This window comes from Malaya genurostris, chromosome 1 (assembly GCF_030247185.1).
Source record: "Malaya genurostris strain Urasoe2022 chromosome 1, Malgen_1.1, whole genome shotgun sequence".
NCBI classification, from domain to species: domain Eukaryota; kingdom Metazoa; phylum Arthropoda; class Insecta; order Diptera; family Culicidae; genus Malaya; species Malaya genurostris.
Window position 1 is genome coordinate 54,914,686 of NC_080570.1, and position 23,343 is coordinate 54,938,028.

At 37.3% G+C, this 23,343-nt stretch overlaps 1 protein-coding gene across 1 annotated transcript; it reads right to left on the bottom strand.

The window, feature by feature from the left end:
- Window positions 1–997: 997 nt before the first annotated feature.
- Window positions 998–20,354, bottom strand: LOC131439886 (chorion peroxidase-like). Its single transcript, XM_058611012.1, has 5 exons — window positions 19,756–20,354; window positions 19,058–19,676; window positions 3,038–3,198; window positions 2,239–2,965; window positions 998–2,173 (listed from the first exon to the last, which is right to left on the bottom strand). The coding sequence occupies exons 1-5, from the start codon at window positions 19,904–19,906 to the stop codon at window positions 1,486–1,488; spliced, it is 2,346 nt and encodes a 781-aa protein (XP_058466995.1). The 5' UTR covers window positions 19,907–20,354; the 3' UTR covers window positions 998–1,485.
- Window positions 20,355–23,343: the final 2,989 nt, after the last annotated feature.

Here is a 23,343-nt window from a genome sequence, read left to right on the forward strand (position 1 = left end):
AAGGGCCTTAAAACAATTGACAGATTCTCTTTGTTTACTTTCTCTTCTGGCTATATCTGCGTTATTATACCAACGTTCGTTACATATTAGGTACTGTTAGAAAAATGGGCATATTATCTTTCATTCTATCAGAACATTTTGTAAGTACACGTGAAAATTAGGGAGATATTAACAAAAGAGAAAGTAAACAAAGAGAAACTCTCATTGGTTATGTGACCTTATGAAATGTTGGCGTCGAAATACTCAGAGTATGAAGTGGAGCGAAGAAATGTAGCAAAATTCTCTCACGGCTCACGGAGAGACTCGAGCTCTTGTAGCATCTTCTACCGGATTGAAAATGTTGTATACAATATAGATAGCAATATAGCAGCTTCTGTCAAATTTTCGGCAATCACCAACACTGCCTATTGGTATCACATACCTTTTGAGGAATTTTACCTTCGGTTTCAAACGACTTCGCAACCGATTCATAGCGTACAGGAATCATTGTATGACTGGTGCTAAAAATCCTTTCAGATCGGGGCTCGAACATACAGTAACTGGCTTGTTAGGCCAGTGCCCTATGCATTGAGCCATCAACCAGAGGTGCATGATAAATATAGTAGTTATTGCTGCCGCACTAAACCAAATTCAAGTCACCAAAAAGTACCTAAAGTCAGTAGAATCTTAGCTCACTAGCCAATCTACAATTGTCCTGCACACCAAGAATCTGCTACGAAGTCCCTCAAAAAGTAATATAAAAATACCCTACCGTCGCACACTAAGCTCGTCGTTGTGTCCACATTCCAGAGTAAGTTTAGTACTCCGATTCTACGAATGTAGATAAGCAGTAAATTGAATTCGACCTTGAACCATTGTTTACTACAGGAATTCGTCGTGCATCACCCGGACATGTCATCAAATACTCAACGTATTTGTGAATATTTTAACTTAACTATTCACTTAACTGAACTGAACTTCACTGAACACAAGGCGTCACGGAATGCTCTCATGGACCGAATATTTATTGCATTACCAATTTTTAATTTAACAGGAAAACAAAATCATATTATTTACGTACGTTCACAGCACATAAAAATGACACTTCAAAGTCAATTACGGGGCCGGAGAATACTAACATCACTTTCGCATTGAAATCAGCAATCCATTGACGAACTGGAACTATGTGGAATGATTTCAACTTTTCGAGTTTAATGCTCAGCTGAGATGATAACGTAAATAAAGACATCGTCATCCTGGATTTGTTTCCGCACGGCGGCTGCATTGACTGCTAAACTAAGCGAAGAGAAGAAACCCGCCTCGGAACGGTGGAATAAAACAATTCTGATAATTAGCAGCAGTGTTTCGCTGAATGAAAATTATTTCAACATTTGAGACAGAAAAAATGTATCACATTTTATTGTAACGTTAACAATAGGATTCAACCAAAAAAAAAACAAGAACAAAGAAAAAAAATTACGACACGCGGTTGTGACACGAAAACATTTAATGCCTCCAAGCGGACAGGTTCAAATCGTGGAACTGCTTGCACGGAATCGGAACGTTATGCGAGCCAGACCGCAGGAAGGCTAGTGGAGCTTGATAGAAATCGACCCGTTCATCCACGTTGGCACAGATAACGCTGGCCAGTGTAACCCTGCCGATTTGTTCCAGCTGGGCCGCCGTGAAGGCACTCGGATTGTTTTCCGGACTTTCGGTGTAGTAGAATCGATCACCATACTTGAGCCGTGCGAGCTGTTCGGCAATAAGATTTGAAAACGTTTCCCCGACCAGTCCATCGGCGACGGGAGGTTCCAACAGACCTCCGATCCACAGATCGATGTCATCTGGAGATTCGTAAACTTGCGCCAGTTTGCTACCGGCGTGACCGAACTCGTGGAAGCTTTGCAGTTTCGGTAGGCCGACCCATGCTCTGTAATCATTGTACGGACGCAGGGCATGGTCGCGGCCACGTTGCATATTCAGCGCGGGTAGGTCGGATCCGAATGGTGCCCGTCCTGCGAACAACATTCCTGCCAGACCCATGGTAACGGAGGCATCCACCTGCTGCTGAGCCTGACTGCCGAGAGAGTGCATGTAATCATCGAAACTGGTCGGATGGATCAGCCTGGACGGATCGTCCAGTACCGTGTGGATGGGAATGTTTTCCGTACGAGAGTGGCGATGTTGAATACTGAAAGAAAAAATAGTTACTGTGAAATAGTGGAAGAAGGTAGAACACATTTGAAAAAAACCTACCGAAGATGACCATCAACAGTGGAGTGAGCAAACCGAAAAGCGGCCCCCGAAACCTCGTTCAGTACCGACGGTCTCAGTTTGGGATTGTACAGATTCGTATGACCGTGCGACTCATCCAGCAATCCATACTGTCTAGCCTTTTCCGCTCCAACCACAATCGGAGCATATTCGTTGTAGACAATTCGTTGAATTTCACCAATCACAATTTTTCTCGCCTCCTGGTACAACGTTTCATCACTCCAGTGAGGGTTGACCTGGCTCAAGATCGAAGCAATGCGATTGTGCTCCCTCAGGAACAAAGTATGGATTTGAACAAGCGAAATAATCTGATTGGAGCGATCATCGCCGGCCTCGAAACATGCCCGAGCCCAAGGCTCACAGACGCCGGGATCTCGATTGAATGGCGGAAGCTCAATCCGGGCCGGGAAGGAATTTCGCAGTAAACCTTTCTGGAAGGTTCGCAGTGATGCCGCCAGTTCATTGTTAGACCCATAAACCGTGGACGCATCGATGAAGTGAGTAACCTTGTTGATTTGCTTTGCATATCCCAGACGGCACTGTTCATCTTGGGCCAAGGCGAGACGAACAAAATTCAAACAGCGGACACCGAACTTCCCATAGAACGGATCATTTGCACTAACATCGATCGGTAAACAAGCGAAATGGGATTGATCTCCGTGGAGGCTATGGGAACCGTCTCTCGAACAGCATTCGATTTCGTTCTTGCCTTGAATGGGAGAAGAAAAAACAGCCATTAAGAAAACTCATTCCACTGAACTCATTCCACTGTTTGATTTACCAATTTTTATACTGGAACTTCTGGTTATATCGTGAATGAGGAACTGACCGAACTGCATCAGCAGTAGATTCAAGCTAGCATCCGGACGATCGATGTCATGGAGAACCGTAGCACTTATGGTTCTGGGGCTGGCCAAAAGGTTTCCGGTTACGGAGTGAATTCTGGAAAACAATAGAAATAATTTTTCACTTACATAAAACTCTCGATGTAGTTAATATTCCTTGTAGGGACGTGAGCAGAAAGATTGCCGATCTTTCAAAACTTCATGATATAATATTTGATATTGACCCTTTTAAAAACTCTTATAGATGCTCCAGTAATCGGAGAAACATGGTTGAAAAATGAAAATTGTTCTCTCTATGAAATACCACATAATGAAGCCTTTTTTGCTCGTAGAGAACATGTTAGTGGAGAATTATGTGTAACAATATATTGTTTCCATCATATAAATAACGAACTTTGTTTCAAAGGACATTGTTATGATATATTTATGGCGTGTATCGTCATCCTAGCTTTGATTTTATTGAATTTTCTGTTTTTCTAGAAAGCTTGATGTGTTCCGTCCAACCACAGATCACAGATATTCAGGTTCGAACTAAAATTTTCAAAATCCTGTATAAATTTCAAATTTGCCATACCCCATATTATCGAAAGGACGGAATGAGCAATGAATTCTGACTTAACTGTATGATTTTCCAGTGCTCGATCGGTTCAGTGCTAAAATTTTCGCCTAAGCTGGGTGCTCGATCGACCCGATCGACTGTGACATTATAAATGTCTTTGAATATTCGCTCATTTTATGCATGTGTTAGTGTAAAAGTTAGGCGACTTACGCCATTTCACTACACTCCAGATAGAGGAACGGATGATGCTGACAAAAGTAGGGCGTTAATTTCCAGCGAATTTCAACAGTTTATGCTGGAATTCTAAGAACTGGTTTTTTACTAGTTCTGTATATCCGAAAAACATGAAGATTTGAAATTGTATATTCAGTTATGTAATGTTTTCATTTAAAAATAAACTGAATATCAGTACGAAATTGTGCAAAATCGGAAAAGATTCAGAAGAAAACGAATTGACAATTCAGTCCGCATCTTCTCACTCAATTCCGACAAATTTCCGAATCAACCGGTTGTAGACGAAATTCATTGAGAAATCGGTTATTGCACTTAAGTTGAAATTTATTCGGAATTCATTATAACTTCCACATGGAATTCCGAATGAAAATTTTTCGCTGATTTGGAATTCATTCGAATCTGAGAATGTGGGACGTTGGAAACACTACTGCCACCTACTCGACTATTTGTCGTGATCTTTCAAAACGTTTCACTACGTTCCGGAACGATAACAAAATCCTTTTGCTTGTTATAGAAATATTCCATCTATAACAATTTGAACGCTTATCACACGATTTCTCTATGTGTTAAAGACAACTTTATTTCCATCTCGCATGAATCAGACGAGAATTCGATCGCAATAAAAACAAAAATCAACTTGTCGTTTTAACCAACAGCAAAACAAAATTCTAGCGTGAAGTGAATGTTGCACCCAAAATTGTGGCTCATGTGAAAGCGGCACCTTAAATCGTTGTAGCACTCCGGGTCGATCGTGGTGACATCTGCAAGTGTTCGCCACGCTAAATGAGCAAATTTTACACACAGTTCATATGTGAGCTTGTATATCAGTTTTCTGTGGTCATTCTTTAGTATAGGGCAACCGTTTAAAAATCTAGTAGGAGAAAGCATGTCAGTGATACTCGTATTTACGCCCTCCAGTTAATTATTTGACACCCGTACATTTTTTTCCAATCTGTTTTTCTCGTTAAATACTGATAAATTCATACAAAATGCTGGTCACATTCAATAATATCATAAAAACCAACCCGTTAGTGGATAAGTTGAACGATGTCGCAGAATTATCAAACATCACAATCTCAAAAACGTACTTAATCCACCTAATAGTGAAATGATACCTTCATATTTTATCAACCTACATGTTTTCTGCATTAATATTCTATTGCCTCCCAAAAATTAAAAGTAGAAAAAGGGGACGGGTATAGCGTGATGGGTAAGTCGATGCCTTTCACGCCGCCCGCCTGGGTTCGATTCCCAACCCCGCACATAGGGTCAGAAAGTTTTTCTGTCCCGAAGAGGCGAATGACATTAATGTTAAAGCCTCTATAATTGAAACAAAAAAAAAAGAGTTGAAAGATTGACAATCGATTATTTTGTTAAAATGAATAGGACAAACTATTTATTAAAATAAACAGAGCCAGACACGCATCCTACAAAAAAGTTGTGAACTTGTGATTTTCACAATAGTAAAATTTTTCAATAAAAAACAGAAAAAATTTTTTATCGAATCCTACACTGAACAAAATTGATCTGAAAAATTTAAAATCGATTTACAAAACAAAACTATTTTTGATTGTGATAAAATTTTGTCCCAAAATAGGTGATTTGGTTGATAAAATAAGATAGGTTTCCTACCAACCGAACATACATTGCAAGATGGACACACTCAAGGAAAAAAAAGTTTCCCGAATAAAAACTATTTCTAGTCCAAACTAAATTTTTTATCGAGCGTTTATTTATTAAAAACTGAACTCAGCTTGTTAGAAAATATCACCGACTACCCTATTGCTAGTTGTCCGATATTTGCAGAAAGTATCAGTGATGGATAAGATAAGATAAGGATTTTGTTAGAAAAACTTCATCTTACAATATGTGGAAGATTAGCAGAGAACATGATTATCTATAAAAGGACAAAATTTCATTCAAACAAAGAATGGTGTTTTACCTTTTTTTTATATATATAAAATAGGTATAGAATTCGCTCAAACTTTCGAAAAATTTTCCGAGGCCCAGAGGGCCGAATGTCATATATCAATCGCTTCAGCTCGACGAACTGAGCAAATGTCCGTGTGTGTGTATGTGTGTGTGTGTCTGTATGTGTGTTGTCAACAAAGAGGTCGAGATCTCAGAGATGGCTGGACCGATTTTGATCAAACTAGTCGCAAATGAAAGGTCTCCCCGTCACCCAGAACGCTATTGAATGGTTTTGAGATCGGATGTTTACTTTTTGAGTTATACAAAGTTTTATGTCAAAATTTTCACAGTATCTGTCACAATTGACCTTGAAAACAGAATATATTTTCAGACCTAGATTCCGCACGGTAATAGCTATCCAACAAGCCATAGATTGTTAAAATTCGTCCATTTTTAACGGAGATATCGAAATTTTTGTGTAAGCGACTTTTTCCCCATATTCCAGCAGTAGAAGCTCTGAGCGCTGTATGGCAAAGAAAGGCTTGGGACCAACGTAAAACACAATTTTTTATACTGTTACATAAAATTTTTTCTAAGTACCAAAAAGACTGTGTACAGCATCCATCCATCCAGCATGACATTTTGCCTCGGACCGATTTTAGCACGGTTCGTTTTTGGCAACATAATCGTTCGAATATGACATATTGGAAAGATGGCAGTACTTCCGAATTCAGAACAATTTCATAATTATATTGATTTAAACTGCTTACAGCAATAAATGCTGGAAGAACATAACACCTATATACCATTCGAATCAGTTCGTCGAGATCAGCAAATGCGTATGTGACAAACAATTTCACTCAATTTTTTACCTTTTTTTCGAAGATGACTCAACCGTTTTCTACAAACTCAGATTCATATGAAAATTCGTATGCTCCTAAACAAGGTTTCTGAATTATGTTTGGATCCGACTTCTGGTTGCGAAACTACAGGATGATATGTAAAACGAAATTAAAATTGTGTAACTCATTTTCCTCGTAGATGGCTGAACAGATCTAAGATTCAAGTGAAATCTAAGAATCATCTAAGATTTGCTGATTAGAATAGTCGACAACCAAATAAACGTATTTCAGTTTTAGTGGTATTCAGTTTTCGATTCGGAAGGCACCCAACAATTTAACTCGTACTACGATTTCCCAAAGATGTCTACACTGATTTTTAAACATTTAGAAACAAATGTAAACTACTGATTTTCGAATTCCGGCTCCAGTATCGAATCGTTTCTCAAAGCTCAATCGTTTTCTCAAATAAAGCCAAATCGAATTTCAGAAACAAAAATTCAAATTAAAATAAACTTATAGTCCCACACAAAATTAATTAATTTTATCCAATGCTGACTTTCGATTCTGGAATAACAGGAGGATGAATTTTTAAAATTCAAACCGATATAGAAGATGATAATCCCGAAAAGCTTGAAAGTTGGACTCAAAACTATTGCAATTTATTCGTCATATGGCCATACAAATCGGTTTGGTTTATTTTTTTTTTTTTTTCATAAATACGTTTATTTCATAGGCAATATACATAAGTTTTTCTTCGCCGTGGCATCCACAATACATAGTAGTTTAAACCTAATACATTTCGAATATCATATTAGTATGTTGGTACTCATTAGTTAATCTAAACACTGTTTTTATCAAGCGAGTTGCTATTTTAAATTACATTAAATAAAATACATTTATTTTGTACATGATCTTATAACTATTTCAGGATTGTTTGTATCAGTTCACCACTTATATTCAATATCCTATAGTTGGCTATTGGTTGAACTCATGGAAGAGAAAACAGTTTAACATAAAATAAAATTTAAATTGGAACTCCAATGGATTTAATGAAATGATAAAGAAGTTTCATGTATGGAAGGTCACGACAAGCAAGAATGTCGCGAACTGGGACATTGGATAGTCTACCTTGGGTACGCAAGGAATTTATTAGTTGAGATCTGACATCACGAAACTCCACGCATGTCCAAACAACATGGTCAATATCGCGGTAACCTTCGCCGCAAGCACAATGATTAGTCTCGGAAAGTCCAATTCGAAGGAGATGTGCATCTAACGTGTAGTGATTGGACATGAGTCTGGACATCACACGAATGAAATCTCTACTCACATCCAGTCCCCTGAACCATGCCTTTGTCGATATTTTAGGAATAATTGAGTGCATCCACCGACCCAGATCATCTTTATCCCAAGAAGCTTGCCAGCTGGCAAGTGTTCTTTGGCGAGACGCGCTATAGAATTCGTTGAAAGCAATCGGTCTCTCATAAATTTCACCCTCAATAGCACCACGTTTGGCTAAAATATCGGCTCTTTCATTGCCTGGAATGGAGCAATGAGCCGGAACCCAAACTATTGTGATTAGATAATTATTATTCAATATGTCGTTCAGACACTGTTTTATTTTACCCAAGAAAAACGGTTCATTTTTGCCAGCAGCGTTTGAGCGAATGGCTTCAATTGCACTCAGACTATCTGTGAAGAGGAAATAATGGTTTGGAGATAATGTGACGATTACATTCAAGCTATAATGAACTGCTGCTAACTCTGCTATATAAACAGATGCAGGTTCTTGAAGCTTGAATGAGGCCGAAACATTATTGTTGAACATACCAAACCCTGTCGCTTCTTCCATTCGCGATCCGTCCGTGTAAAACATTTTCTCAGAGTTAATATGCCTGAACTTACTTGAAAATATTTTTGGGATTTCCATAGAGCGTAGGTGGTCCGGGATTCCACGCACTTCGCGCTGCATGGATGTGTCGAAAAATAAAGTTGAGTCAGGTACATTTAGGAGGCTGACACGGATAGGAATATATCTTGAAGGGTTGATTTCCTGTGACATATGGTTAAAATATACTGTCATGAATTTTGTTTGAGATCGAAGCTCGACTAGTCGTTCGAAATTATTAATTACCATGGGATTCAGCACATCACATCTTATTAGCAGGCGTGATGAAAGCTCCCAAAATCGATCTTTTAATGGAAGAACTCCCGCCAGAACTTCAAGACTCATTGTATGTGTCGAATGCATGCAGCCTAAAGCAATTCGCAAACAACGGTACTGAATTCGCTCAAGTTTGATAATATGAGAATTTGCAGCGGAACGAAAACAAACGCATCCATATTCCATCACTGAAAGTATCGTTGTCTGATACAATTTTATTAGATCTTGCGGATGAGCACCCCACCAAGACCCTGTTATTGTTCGAAGAAAATTTACTCTTTGTTGGCATTTCGTTATCAGATACCTAATGTGTCCTCCCCACGTGCATTTGGAATCAAACCACACCCCGAGGTATTTGAAAGTCAAAACCTGTTCGATTATTCTTCCCATCATATGAAGCTGAAGTTGCGCGGGATCATGCTTTTTTGAAAAGACGACCAGCTCTGTTTTCTCCGCAGAGAATTCGATACCAAGATGAACAGCCCAAACGGACAATTTATCTAAGGTATCTTGCAATGGTTTTTGCAGATCAATAGCTTTGGATCCAGTAACTGAAACCACGCCATCATCTGCCAATTGTCTTAGTGTACATGGGGTTACTAGACAGCTGTCAATGTCATTCACGTAAAAATTATAGAGGAGCGGACTGAGGCATGAGCCTTGCGGGAGACCCATGTAGCTAATTCTGATTGTTGCCAAATCGCCATGTGAAAAATGCATGCGTTTCTCTGACAAAAGGTTGTGCAAATAATTATTTATAACCGCTGGGAGTCCATGTTGGTGGAGCTTGTCTGAAAGAACATCAATGGAAACTGAATCAAATGCTCCTTTAATGTCTAAAAATACAGATGCCATTTGTTGCTTTTGAGCGAAGGCAATTTGGATGTCAGACGAAAGTAATGCAAGGCAATCATTCGTCCCTTTATTTCTACGGAAGCCAAACTGAGTATCTGACAACAAACCGTTCGTCTCGACCCAAGTGTCGAGACGTCGTAGAATAATTTTTTCGAACAATTTTCTGATGCAGGACAACATCGCAATGGGTCTATATGAGTTGTGATTGGAAGCTGGTTTCCCCGGCTTTTGAATGGCGATAACTTTCACTTGTCTCCAGTCAGGTGGAACAATATTTTGCTCAAGAAACTTGTTGAACAATTCCAACAAACGTCTTTTTGCGAGGTCGGGCAGATTCTTCACCAAGTTGAATTTAATTCTGTCCAATCCAGGAGCGTTATTGTTACAAGACATGAGTGCTATGGAAAATTCCATCATTGAAAAGGGGCTATCAATGGAATCATCATTTGAAGAAGACTCCCTAACAATGCTATGCGTAGGAACGGAATCTGGACAAACTTTCCTCGCAAAATCAAATATCCATCGATTCGAGTACTCCTCACTCTCATTTCCTACGTTACGATTCCTCATTCGTCTGGCCGTATTCCAAAGAGTGCTCATTGAGGTTTCTCTTGACAAACCTTCCACAAAATGTCTCCAATAGCTGCATTTCTTAACCCGAAGTATGTTCTTGTACTTGGTTTCTAAAACCAAGAATTTTTCAAAATTCTGAGGAGTTCCTCCTCCTCGTTTTAAAAACGTCTTGAAAGCATTTTGTTTCGCGTGTTTAGCATCTGAGCACTCTTTGTCCCACCAAGGATTTGGAGGTCTTCTGTTAGACGATGGACCAAGAAATCGTTTGGTTTGGGCTTGTTCTGCGGCCTCCAGAATCGAACAAACGAGGAAGTCATATTCTTCAAGTGGGGGAAGCTCTTCCATTGAAGTTAAGACACTTGAAATATTACTTTGGTATTTAATCCAGTCAATATTTTTTGTCAAATCATATGGAATATTAACTGAATTAGCAATGCCTTTGTTACTGCTAATTGAGATGATGATTGGTAAATGATCGCTACCATGTAAATCAGGAAATACTTTCCAGGTGCAATCTAGTCGAATTGAAGTCGAACAAAGAGATAAATCTAATGCACTTGGACGTGCAGGAGGTCTTGGGATCCGTGTCATGCTACCCATATTTAGTACCGTCATGCTAAAATTGTCGCAAATATTATATATTAGAGATGATCTGCTATCATTGTAAACGGAACCCCACATCATTCCGTGCGAATTGAAATCTCCTAAAATCAAACGTGGAGCAGGAAGGGCTTCGACAATTTCATTAAGCTGTCGTTGTCCAACTTGAGCTCTTGGAGGAATATATACCGAAGCAATGCAAATGTCCTTTCCTTTAATGTTTATTTGACAAGCAACAACTTCTATACTAGAAGTCGAAGGAATGTTTAATCTATAAAAGGAATAACATTTCTTAATTCCTAAAAGCACTCCACCATACGGGGAGTCTCTGTCGAGACGTATAATGTTAAAGTCATTAAAATTTAAGGCTATGTTTGATGTAAGCCATGTTTCGCACAAAGCAAATACATCACATTTTTGACTATGCAACAAAACTTTAAATGAATCAAGTTTTGGCATGATGCTTCGACAATTCCACTGCAGGACAGTGATTGAATCATTTGCGGCGGATGATAAATTATCCATCAAATGATACAAAACCTGAAAGAGCTGGCCATTGAGCTGATAACTGTTTCAAAAAAGTTCTAGCTATTGGAAGGAATGCTGTTATAATGGTCTTTAGAGGTTCAGAAATATTGAATGCAGCGAAAATCCATTCTACAATTTCCGAAAATTTCAGTAATCCTGTTGGTGAATGTGAAATGGAGCCCACTGGATTATTGTCTTTTCTTGAGCTAGTTCCTGGATTGGTTTGTGAATTTGACAAACCAGGAGGCACAGTTTTTGGTTTTAAATTTGGCTTTTTAGCTTTAACACGGGGATCTTTTTTTGAAGGTATAATTTTAGGTGTCTTTTTTGGTATTTTGTGGTTTGTTAATCTCCTCTTAACAGACCCTTGAGGAGTGACAAACGAGGTATCTTCACTATTTCCGTCAGAGTCAGATTCCTCTGGCTCCGCAAGATTTGAAAAACCGTTTTCGGTTTCCAAAGGGGAGACATGTATGACCGTTTTGAGCATTTCTGCATATGTGCGCTTAGACCGTGCTTTTAAAGAAAGCTTCATTTTGTCTTTACGCAGCTTAAATGCAGCGCACACTGAAAGATCATCATGAGGGCTTTCCCCACAATAAACACATTTTTCAACATCTTTATCGCAAAGATTATCCTTATGAGGCCCTTGACATTTGATACATTTGGACTTATTACTACAGTAAGTAGCTGTATGTCCGAATTTTTTACAGTTCGTGCAATTCATAACATGCGGTACGAAAAGCCGAACAGGAAGACGAATTTTATCGATATAGACATGGCTAGGCAATGCAGATCCGGCAAATGTTACGCGAAACGAATCTGAGGGACGATAAGACTTTTTTCCATCGACAATAGATGCTGAGTACAATTGTTTGCACTCGAGTATCTTAACTCCCTCAAGCATGGAGTTTTTAAAACGGCCAACTCCATTTTTAAGTAAATCATCTGCTGTCAGACTTGCTTCAGTCACAACACCGTCAATTTCTACCTCCTTCGATGGAATGTAAACTCGATATTCAATAGCAAATAATTTACAGGTTACAATATCGTTTGCCTGTTTCAAGTCGTTAACTACAACTCGAATTTTATCTCTATTAACCTTACAGATTTCTTTAACTTCAGAGAAATGTGATGTCAAATCCTTTGTAATTTGCATCAAGTTTAAAATCTTTTCTTTTTTTCGAAGATAGACTATCCATGGCCCAGTGGTACCCTGTGGATAATGTTTAGCCCTCGGAGTATTTAAACTTTTACTAGTATCCGGAATCGGATTCGGATGATCTTCCATGAGATCATCCATTACATTAAATTTTTTTTGTAAATTAATAATACCAAAATAAAAACTTATGTTTAGTAAAATTTCAGATATAAGAAATAAAAAATAAATTAAATTAAATCTACCTTGTAGCTGATGTCTCTGTTCCTTTATCGTGAAGAACGACGTGAAGCTCTTCCAACGATTTCCAATTGGCAGTCTTTTGCTGTTTCCAATTGGCAGTCTTCTGTCGTTTACTGCTATCTCAGTTGCTCTGCCGTCGTTGTGAACACCACTGCACTTGCTGTACCTGACCCCAGGTACAGTGCTTTTGCTCTTGGTGGCGATCAAATGCGATGCTTGCAGTGTAGCACCTCGCGATATATGCCGTCTCTTTTGATCCTACGCAACGTACAAATTCTGGTACCTGGTAGATCAGCACTGGGTTGCTTTAGCACCTCTGTGCCTTTGCACCCCTTCGTCTTCGCACCTTTATGCGATGGCACCTCTGTGACTCGTCACTTCTATGCTCTCGCACCTCTGTGTCTCTACACCTCTGTGCGTATGAACGGGATGGCCTTCGTTGCTAGCTTTCCAGTCGGGAAACGCCCCGAATATTGCGTTTGCTATGGGCAGTTTAACTACCTGAAGCTTAGAATTGTCTCGGTAGCAGCCGTTAACTCACGAGCCAGTACAATCGAAACACAACCTCTTCGCTTGAATGGTTTTTACTGAATGCGGTTTGGTTTATGCTGGTTCCTGAATACCGGCTCTGGAAGTACCTTAAATTACTGTAAAATCAAAAGTGGAACTTACTTCGACATATCATGGAATGTTTAATCGATTGTCCCACTTTTAGATAGAGTAATGAGTGATTAAAATGCCAAATTGCAGCTTAAAACGACGGTCATTAAAATAATGTCATGAAAACTGAAACACCGAAGAATATTTATGCAAAAAAACACATGCGGATTGATAAAAAAAAGGTATCATCTCACTGCTAGGTGGATTAAGCACGTTTTTTCTTTGTAATTTGACTCAAAATGTTTATGATCGATTTTTTTCAGTGTAAAACTCGATTAATAATTTTTTTAGTATTTTCTTTCGAAAATTTGACTTATTTTGAGAAAATCAACAACACAACAATTTTTTTCAGGATTTGTTATTTTTCTCGTCTAATTATTTGCAAAAATTAGTAAAAATGTCTAGTCCTTTTCCGAAGATAGTCTAGATTAATTTTGGGAAAATAATAAATGATGTGTGATAAAATCTATGTGCTGCCAACTCCGGATACGATTTTGGGCGAAATAATAGAATAAAGTTTTAATCCTTTCTTCGTAGGTTTGGTCATTTTTCGTCCACTATTTGAAAAAAAAATGGTAAAGACGGTTCAGCCCTTTTAACAAGATTGTCTTGATTTTGGAAAAAACGAATTATGTGATGTGACAGTTTAGGACAAAGTCTACATGTTCAGAAAGTTTCATTCAAATCTGAGAAAATTCTACCAACTGTAAATATGATTTAGCGCAAAATTCGTCATACTTAAGTCAATTACAAAATTAATAATATTCAACGAACGACTTTATAAAAAACATTTTCTAGTTTTTATATGCATATTTTTATGCGTATGGCAATTAATCATCATGTTCTGAAACCCTTTCCGAAAAAAGTTTTCTAGGTACGCGCCTGAACAGGACAGTTTCAATAAATAACGTACTTTATTTAATATAGTTGAGTAATATAAAAATCTCGTTGTTGTCGTTTATGTAAATTCGATTTGTTTATAAAAATGTACGGGCTATGAATTTGAATACGAAGATAATGCAGATTTTCCAATATAAGGTTTAACACGTCACAGTAGAACAATAGTGTTGCCAAAAAGATACCGTGCTAAAAACAAATAAAGCCAAAATACTATGCTGAAGTGGACTGTATTCAATCTTTCAGTCACTGAGTAACGATTGTATTGAAAATTGTGTCTAATTTCGATCGCGCTTCGTTCAAAACCCCTACTATTAAGTTATGGCGGAAAATCATCTACATAAAAATATCGATATATCCGTGAATAGTTGACGGTGCCTTACGATCTAGGGCGTTTTTGATCGGTATTACGGTATTACGCAATATTTTTTCAAGGTCAACTGTGAAAGATATTGTCAAGTTTTGACTTACAAGTTTGTATAACTCGGAAAGTCTAGTAAAAGATTCAAAAACAAAACCAATAGCGTACAAACTCTCAGAAAGACCTTTGATTTGCAACTATTTTGGTCAAAATGGACCGATTTGTTGAAACAAACTAATTGTAAAGCATTCATCTCTGAGATCCACGTCTCTTTATTTTGCACACACAGACAAGTTTACCAAAATTCGAGCGAATTCAATATCTATGTTTTATATTTATAAAAAAGGCATATAATCAATAATTAGTAAGCATTGGAACTAACATAATCGGTATAAAATGTTTATTGCGACCCAAATAACAAAAGTAAACAAGCCGAGTTTTTTTATTGCATTTCGTTAGGATTGTTCTAATACACGCACAACCCGAACACCGTTTCTCAATTCACTATAGATTCTCTAGAAAATTTGACAACATAACAGTCGACATCAATGAAAAATAATCATCTAGCATTGTCATTACGTCAATTGGCAATGTTTTGACCAATGTACCAAAGTAGAATCAAAAGTGTAAACTCAAAATCAAAAGCAGATCTAGTATGATATTTTGAAAGTGAGACTAGCTGTAGAGTTGGAGATATTTAATGAGTTCGAGTTGCTATTAAGCTTGTTAAAAACGCTGAATAATTCGGAAAGAAACTGACTTGTTTCCAAACGTAGAAACCGTTATGAATTCTTCGTCAAAATGAAAAAGGCGGGTGGATAATGTCAGAGACATAACTGGATGTCGTGAGTACGAAAACAACTGACATGTTCCTTTACACTTTCGAATATCAATTGTATGAATTATGCAAGCTTTCCCCTGTTTCACATTTTTCGCAAAAACAAAGAAGGCTTCACTTGATCTCGATTGCTGTGAATTTCACACAGCGAAAAGTGCACAAATCATATCAAACAGTTCTAGATTTGCACTAAACTGAGGATATTTTCCTTCGATTTGCGAGCAAGACATCTTAATAGTTCTTTAGACAACTTTTTGAGTCATTAGAACGGTTGATTTTGTGTGATGCTCCCCAGTGTTGTCCTCTTTTCGTTATTGTGTCACTAATTCAAATGACTAGCAGCTGGGAAGTAATCGCTCTTGTCGGGAGCGAAACTAGCTTTGCAAACGACACACAACACATCTGGCGATAGAATCCAATTTTTGTTAAGAGGTTTCATTTTACGTGATTTCGTTTGTAGCTATTTCACTACTAATGGGCGGTCCTAATGCCTAAAAAAATAGCCGCATACAGAATTTTAATGTCGATTGTTTCATTTCGAATTTGCATTTCATTGAAAGAAACTATCAGGATGCTGTACGGGATTCATTTGTGCCTTTCAGAAGGACCAAATTGTGGAACTAACAACGATATTAAGCACTGTTCGGAACAATTTTCTCAAACGATTTGTTGTATAGCAGTAGACATTTTGTTCTCTTCCTCAGAACGCGTTCTGATTGGCTGGTATTGACATGGGTCAAAAGAGACAGGTTTTTCCATAGTGTACTATTGAAATACTTCAATGCTGTTGCTATACACGTTTAAGTTGAAAAATTTCGATTCTATTGGTAGTTAGATTATACAAATCCTTTCACAGATCACTGAGCTATGAGCTTTAATAATACGCGCCTAATGATACTCGTTTATACAAAACATTTCAGAAAAGTTTAATTTTGAATCATTTATGATTATATCACACAACTGAAAATTTTATCATAAAATTGTGATCATATTTCCGATGGCATATAGCAAAAATTATGTTGATTCGTTAGATACAACAAGAGATATTCACGATCAAAAACTTATCACTCTCTCAGAGGGTAAATTTTGGAAAGGCGCCCCATAGTAAAGTAAGTCGTATTCACGACAAAAAAAAACGAATCGATTGTCGACTTGATATGCAAAACTAGCTAAACTAATCTTTTCGAGCAAAAGTGGCTTTTCCACAAGTGCGAGTAACAAAAAGACGAATGTACACTGCGACTTTCGCAAAACGACTTAGCAAACAGAAGCAAAATGACGTAAGTGCCATTTTTGCCTTTTTGTGGTTAAAAGTCGTGAATTAGCAAATATATTATGTTTCAATATGGATCACTTTAACGAATTCAATACAAATCGATAAAGACATCACAGTAACACCATCTCGTGACGAAAAAGGCTATTAGTTCAGTCATGTTTAATAGTTTGCGTTCAGCGTGCACCCATTAGTGAAATCTCGGTTGATTTTTCAGAAGGCCATAAGAGCAAGTGACAGTTTCTCTTTGTTTACTTTCTCTTCTATTAATTACCAAGCGGCTTACACGTTTATCACTTTCACTCTTTGCATAGAATGATGCCCAAAACTTTCGACTTTCAAACTGAACTGTGAAATCCAATAACATCTTTTTAATCACATCACAATAATCGAAAGAGAGAGTGAACAAAGAGAAACTGTCACTTGCTCTTGCGGCCTTCTGAAAAATCAACCGAGAAATATCAAAAATAATTGAGCATGATGCCCACATAGAGGTGTGAACATATTCATATTTAAATGTGTTTTTTTTCTGACGAAAGTAAATATCGCCTATAAACAATGTAGAATTACGCTCTTTTAGACCTATCGTCTTCACTTTCAAGAGTAGCGAAGTAGACTTTACTCATGAATGTTATGAATAGTGCTGAAAAAACGAAATCTATAACCTGTGAAGGCAATGTTTGGCAGATCACTTCTGATATACTGAACAAAATTAAAATGAAATGAACGATGTATTACAAGTTACTTTGATAGCGATATTTTTTTAATTGCGTTCATGAAATTGAATTTAAATTAGCTGCACATTATCTTTTCTCTCAGGGAATGTTAAAATGTAGAAGAAAATTCTCATTTTTATAAATTGTTTATGAATTAGTAGTGCATACACTAAGCGATCTGTCCCTTGCTGTGAACTGTTTTGCGAATAATTTAAACTTTTAGTCAAAATTTGAGATTTCGATATTTATTTTCTAAAAAGTAGTTGATTTTTATTCAACAGACGAATCATTCCAAAATTCGACAAATAGAAAGTTTGTTTAGCACTGAAAAAACGTTAATAAATAGTATGATAAGTGCAATACAGTAAGCAAAGGAACAAGTTATACTTATTACTTTTACTTCAATTGATAGTTCTAGTTGAGGCGAATTATGGTTTATTCATGTACTAAATTTAGTTTTGAAGCATTTATTTATTTAATAATCACCCTGATATAGCATATTTCCATTACCGTAACCGTAACTTTTCAAACCAAGAAATTGTAGTACATAATTCGGAAATGTTGGTAAAATTCTGGAACTAACATTAAGATTAATTTGTTTAGTTCTGCGTGCACATTTCACACATTCATAAAAATAAGGATTTTTATAAAAACAAAATTTTCTCATCCGAGTTAGTATCAGATTACGTATTTACAATTCATTTTTTCATGCAGTGTATATCGAGAAATATTCCATATTTTTTTAGTTGTTTGGTTCTGTGTACTGATTGGGAAAACTGTCATATGTGCTTTAAAAAATTTGTAGTGTATTAGTAACCTTTTTTGCCATTGTACTTTACTGTGATGTCTCTCGTGAATCGGAAGAGTGATCCATATTGATATAAAGTATATTTGGAATTAGTCACTATGATACGTTGCGAGCATAGACATTTGGTAAATTTAGTGAAGAAATGAAGTTGTTTCAATTACGCATTTTTAAACAAGATTTAAAATTGTGCGATTATTTTTCAACATCGCTTTTCTCGGTTAAACCGAAATGTTACATTCGTCGTTTTGAAAATTGTATGCAGTCTTGAACTCAATTTAAACACATCACTACTAATAAGCAACAGGCAGAGAGGAACGTTGAGAATGATTAGTAATAATGTGTATAAACTAATATATAGTTTTGCAAAACAGTTCTTAAAGTTGGAAATTATACTATAATAAATAGAAAATATAAACAAACATTCCTAAAACATGCCAAAGTAACCTGTCGGTCGAGTGAGCTTCAGAAAAAAATATATTTTCTCTGCTGTTGCACCCGAGTAGTCCTTTTCCTCTGAACAGTAAAAGCTACAAATAATTCAAGGAAATAGTAAAACTTAATAGGATACGACAAAACATTTGCCATTTAAACATTTTAACACGAAAAATTACTCTGATTCAGTTGTTTCAAAATTAGCTGAATACAAAACGATTGACAGAAAAAATCCTCCAAATTGTGAAACAATTAAAAAGCTATATGGAATATCATATAAAAAAAATCCCACAATAAACTTACCTCGGTGCCCATACTCCATCCTCGTAAGCCGGCGGCAGAAGCCGGTGAAAAGGCGTCTCGGCTGCACCCCACGAGGACCGGGCCGGATGAGGATTGTTGCAGGTGCCATCGATGGACCGATAGGATGCATGTGGATTGCAGTTCACCGGAGCAGTGCACCGCTTCTGGAATTCCTTCGGGAGTTCCACAAACTGGTCCAGTTGTCGTTCCGCAACCGACAAGTTAGCCATTTCGGCGAAAGCTCGGCTTACGAATAAATCTTCAAACGCCGTCAGCTGCCCGTGATTCGTTTCCGAAGAATGGACCGGTTGCAACAGTTGATGGAACGATGGTTCAGCATTTCTCGTCTCCGAAACAACGTCCTTTTGGTTCCGCTCCATGCATTCCATTGTTTCGGCAAATGTTTGGTGACCTTCCTGAATGGCATTGATTAACACGTGCTCATAGTTGTCATATCCGGGTGAGCGCTTTCTGCGGACACTCGCCAAGTGGCTGAACCCTGCCTGACAGCACACTCCCTTTGTGCTGAAGGCCGTAGTGCAGGGTCGCAGGCTGGGCCTTTCATCGGATTCCACGGGACATCTCATCGCTGGAACACACTCTTCATCGTGCCCGCATCCTGTGAAGAGTTATTTAATTATTGATCCGATAAATTTTATTATGTTGGACAAAAGCTGAGTGTGATTTTTTTTGCATACCAGGCTCATGACTGTATTCAGATTGATTGTGAACCAGTTGGAAAATTTTTTCTCTCGCGGATGACACAAACTCTTCATCACTCGGGATACCGTGTCCGGGAAGGGCACTTACAACCGTAAACAGATAGATGGATAAAAGTTTTGCTAACATGTTGGCTCGAATAAACGTGTTTGTACAATATACACTATTTTTAATTAAAATTGCATACACTCGGTTATTTTTTACATACGGAAAGCATCAATGCAGTGTCTCTGCAAGTTATATTAGTTATATTCCTACACGATAAAAACTTCGTTTAAAACGTAATTCATTGTAGGCAGCTTTGCAGCTTCACACAATACAGAAGTCACAAACACAACTGCGAACTATACTTGTAACCGGAAGCCAACCGATGTTCGCTCAAGTAAAACAATCGAAATAAATTAATTAACTTCATCCGAAGCCAAACAAAGAATGCCATACAGAATGTTTTTTTTTATTGAGTTTGAGGTGAGGCAAATAAATTAATAATGAATTTAGAACAAGCAGAAAACAAGCGCCACTTTCGGGGGTGAATCCGAACGGAAACGATCGAACGCGATCGGGAGGCTGTGGTTTGTGTGCGATCATGTTGCATTTGTGTGATGGTGAGTGACAGTATCTATTGGTTTTTGTGAGTACAGTAACGGTTTGTAACGGTTTTGTTTACGACATTGTTTGAAATTCAAGAGGCAAAAACATCGTTTCGCCGTATGAGAAAAAAGACTTTTGGATTTAAAAATAAATCATTCAATCTAACTATCCTAATTATCATTTATGTTTGTTATGTTATTTAAACCCCGATTTAAATGTTTAGTTTTCAAACGAATCAAACAAAATATCTCGAACGTGAAAGTCAATTTGGAATCACTTCAAATAATTAATTAGAGTGCATGATGCTAAAGTTTTGTTTTAAGGGCCATTGTTGAAAAATATACAACTTATTTTCACTTATTTTGCTTCTAATAATTAGTGAACATACTGCAAAAATATGAATTTTTAATGCTATAGTATAATTTATTATTATTTTAATAACGACAATCGATATAAAAATATTAAGTCACATAAATTTTAATAAAAAACTGCTTAATCATTATAACGCAACGTATTGCTTTTGGAACCCAGAAGCACAGACTAACAGACAGGACACTCAAATTAGATTCTTCAATCATTTTAACGGTCATTTCGAATATTCCTTTATTTGGGACAGTACTCACATGTGTCATGATGGCGCCACGCTACCCTATCAAAAACATCCTGTCTGTCATCCAGACTGTGTTTATTTTTTCATTTATCAACAGAGTTGCCATTCATACAGAATTATTTGTAATGTATTGATTTGTATACGTCCATGCGAATTTCATGCAGGATACAGATTTAATACATATTGCCAAAACTATATACATAATTGTGCTACTTCTCATCCTCCAACGCAATACAAAATTGAACCCGTTTTGTTACAATATTTACTTGCTTCTGGTCTGCCGCCTCTTAATTTCGGGTGAAAACTACCAACACAATAAAAAATAGTCTAGATGAACAACGTTGAGTCAAATAAATGGTTACCTTCCAACATCGTGAAAAAGTTAAATATATTATCAACGTAATCCAATAATTTATTGTGACGATTCATTTTCAAATATTTTGATGAAATCAGGCATCCCTGCAAGCAGCTGATCGGTGTTGACGAACGAGGGGAAATCAACTAGTAAAAAAACTTTTACATAACATAAGGGGTGTACAGATAGTAAATAATTCGCGCAGTACAATATAGATGGCACTAGTGCATCACGAAAAAATATTTTTATAAGAATTTACTCATACTGTCATGTCTGTTAGTCTGTGCCAGAAGCACATACGATTTGAACGCATAAACCACATCTTCAGGCGTCGAAAAACATTGACCATGTAATTTGTGAGAAATCATTGGGGGCTTATTTAGGTCAATATGACGGATGACTCATGAATTCGATGTTTTTGACATTCACAGTCATCTGTAAGATACGGCATTTGTCGTAATGGAGAATGGAACTTCTGACAAACAAATACTTGAATACCATGCAGAGTAGATGTTTCGGGTTTTTCACAAAAGATCGTTTGCTTCTAGCGCAAAAAAAATTGAATAAAAATAGCATTTCATCACAGCGGTACCTTAAGGTACTGCTGTCAACAAATGTTCATTTGTGCTGATATATCGGTATATTCATTCAATTCACGTGGCACCCATTTCCCATACTTTTAGACTTTTTCATATGGTTGGCATGTCTGGTGGCAACGATAAGGCGCTCTAGCCAATGCTATCGTAGCCAATATCTCGGGCGTTTGGGGCATTCAAAGCAAGTCAGTGACAGCGAAGTAAACAAAATGTGAAAGTCAGTATTATAATTTGGCACCGCATATTTCATAACGATATCACAATTGTGATCAAACATATAAAACCTGTTTTAATCCACCTAGTGGTGTAATGATGCTTTTCTCATATCAATCATACTATCCTATATAATACTGCGATTATTAAAACAATATCCGAAATCGGGTTGTTTGACCGTCTACTGATAAAAACTATCAATTGGAGAAGTTTTGAGATCGATGTAGAAAACTTAATCTGGTTTTTCGCCCTTTTCAGTGATGGTATACAATTTTTAACACACTTTCCCCTATATTTCCGGAACCGGAAGTCGGATCCAGATGAAATTCAGGATTTACTTATGGGACCAGAAGACCAGAACCTAAGTTTGTGAAAATCGGTCGCGCCATCTACGAGAAAAGTTGGAGCACATATTTTCATTTTTTTGCACATTTTACCCCATAACTCCGGAAACGGAAATCGGATCCAGATAATATTCAGGAATTTTGTATGGGACTACAAGACCTTTCATTTGAATCTAAGTTTATGAAATTCGGTTCAGTCATCTCTGAGAAAAGTTAGTGCACTTATTTTCACAATTTTTTGCACATTTTACCCCAGATTACCGGAACCGGAAGTCGGATCCAAATGAAATTCAGGAATTTTGTATGGGACCAATGAATCTAAGTTTGTGCAAATTGGTTCAGCCATCTCCGAGAAAAGTTAGTGCAAAAAAACGTTACATACTCACATACACACATACACACACATACACACACACACACACATACACACACACACACACACACACACACACACACACACACACACACACACACACACACACACACACACACATACATTTTGCGTACTCGACGAACTGAGTCGAATGGTATATGACACTCGGCCCTCCGGGCCTCGGTTCAAAAGTCGGTTTTCACAGTGATTGCATAACCTTTCTATATGAGAAAGGCAAATTTATTTCAACAAGTCTCACAGATAACAAAGTTTTATTTATATTTACATACCTATTCGTTGTTTTCGTCTTTACGGAAAAGATTATGGTCACAAGAAAAGGGCGGCCCAGCAGAGGGCTGTGTTTGGCAGATGTTTTCCGAGTTAATAAAAGTCGTTTTCATTGACTCATAATATCAACTCCCTGTTTTGAATGATGGTTCCTAAAGCCAACACTTTTTATTGTGATGGCGTTGTTGTAAACAAG

What these genes read in the sequence shown, in the direction of transcription:
- LOC131439886 (XM_058611012.1), bottom strand. Translation starts at nt 19,906, where the DNA reads ATGTTAGCAAAACTTTTATCCATCTATCTGTTTACGGTTGTAAGTGCC. An exon ending in GATGGAGTATGGGCACCGAG is followed by an intron (nt 3,199 to 19,057) that starts GTAAGTTTATTG and finishes ATTGTTTTCCAG; the next exon opens with AATTCACTCCGTAACCGGAA. An exon ending in AAGTTCCAGTATAAAAATTG is followed by an intron (nt 2,966 to 3,037) that starts GTAAATCAAACA and finishes CTCCCATTCAAG; the next exon opens with GCAAGAACGAAATCGAATGC.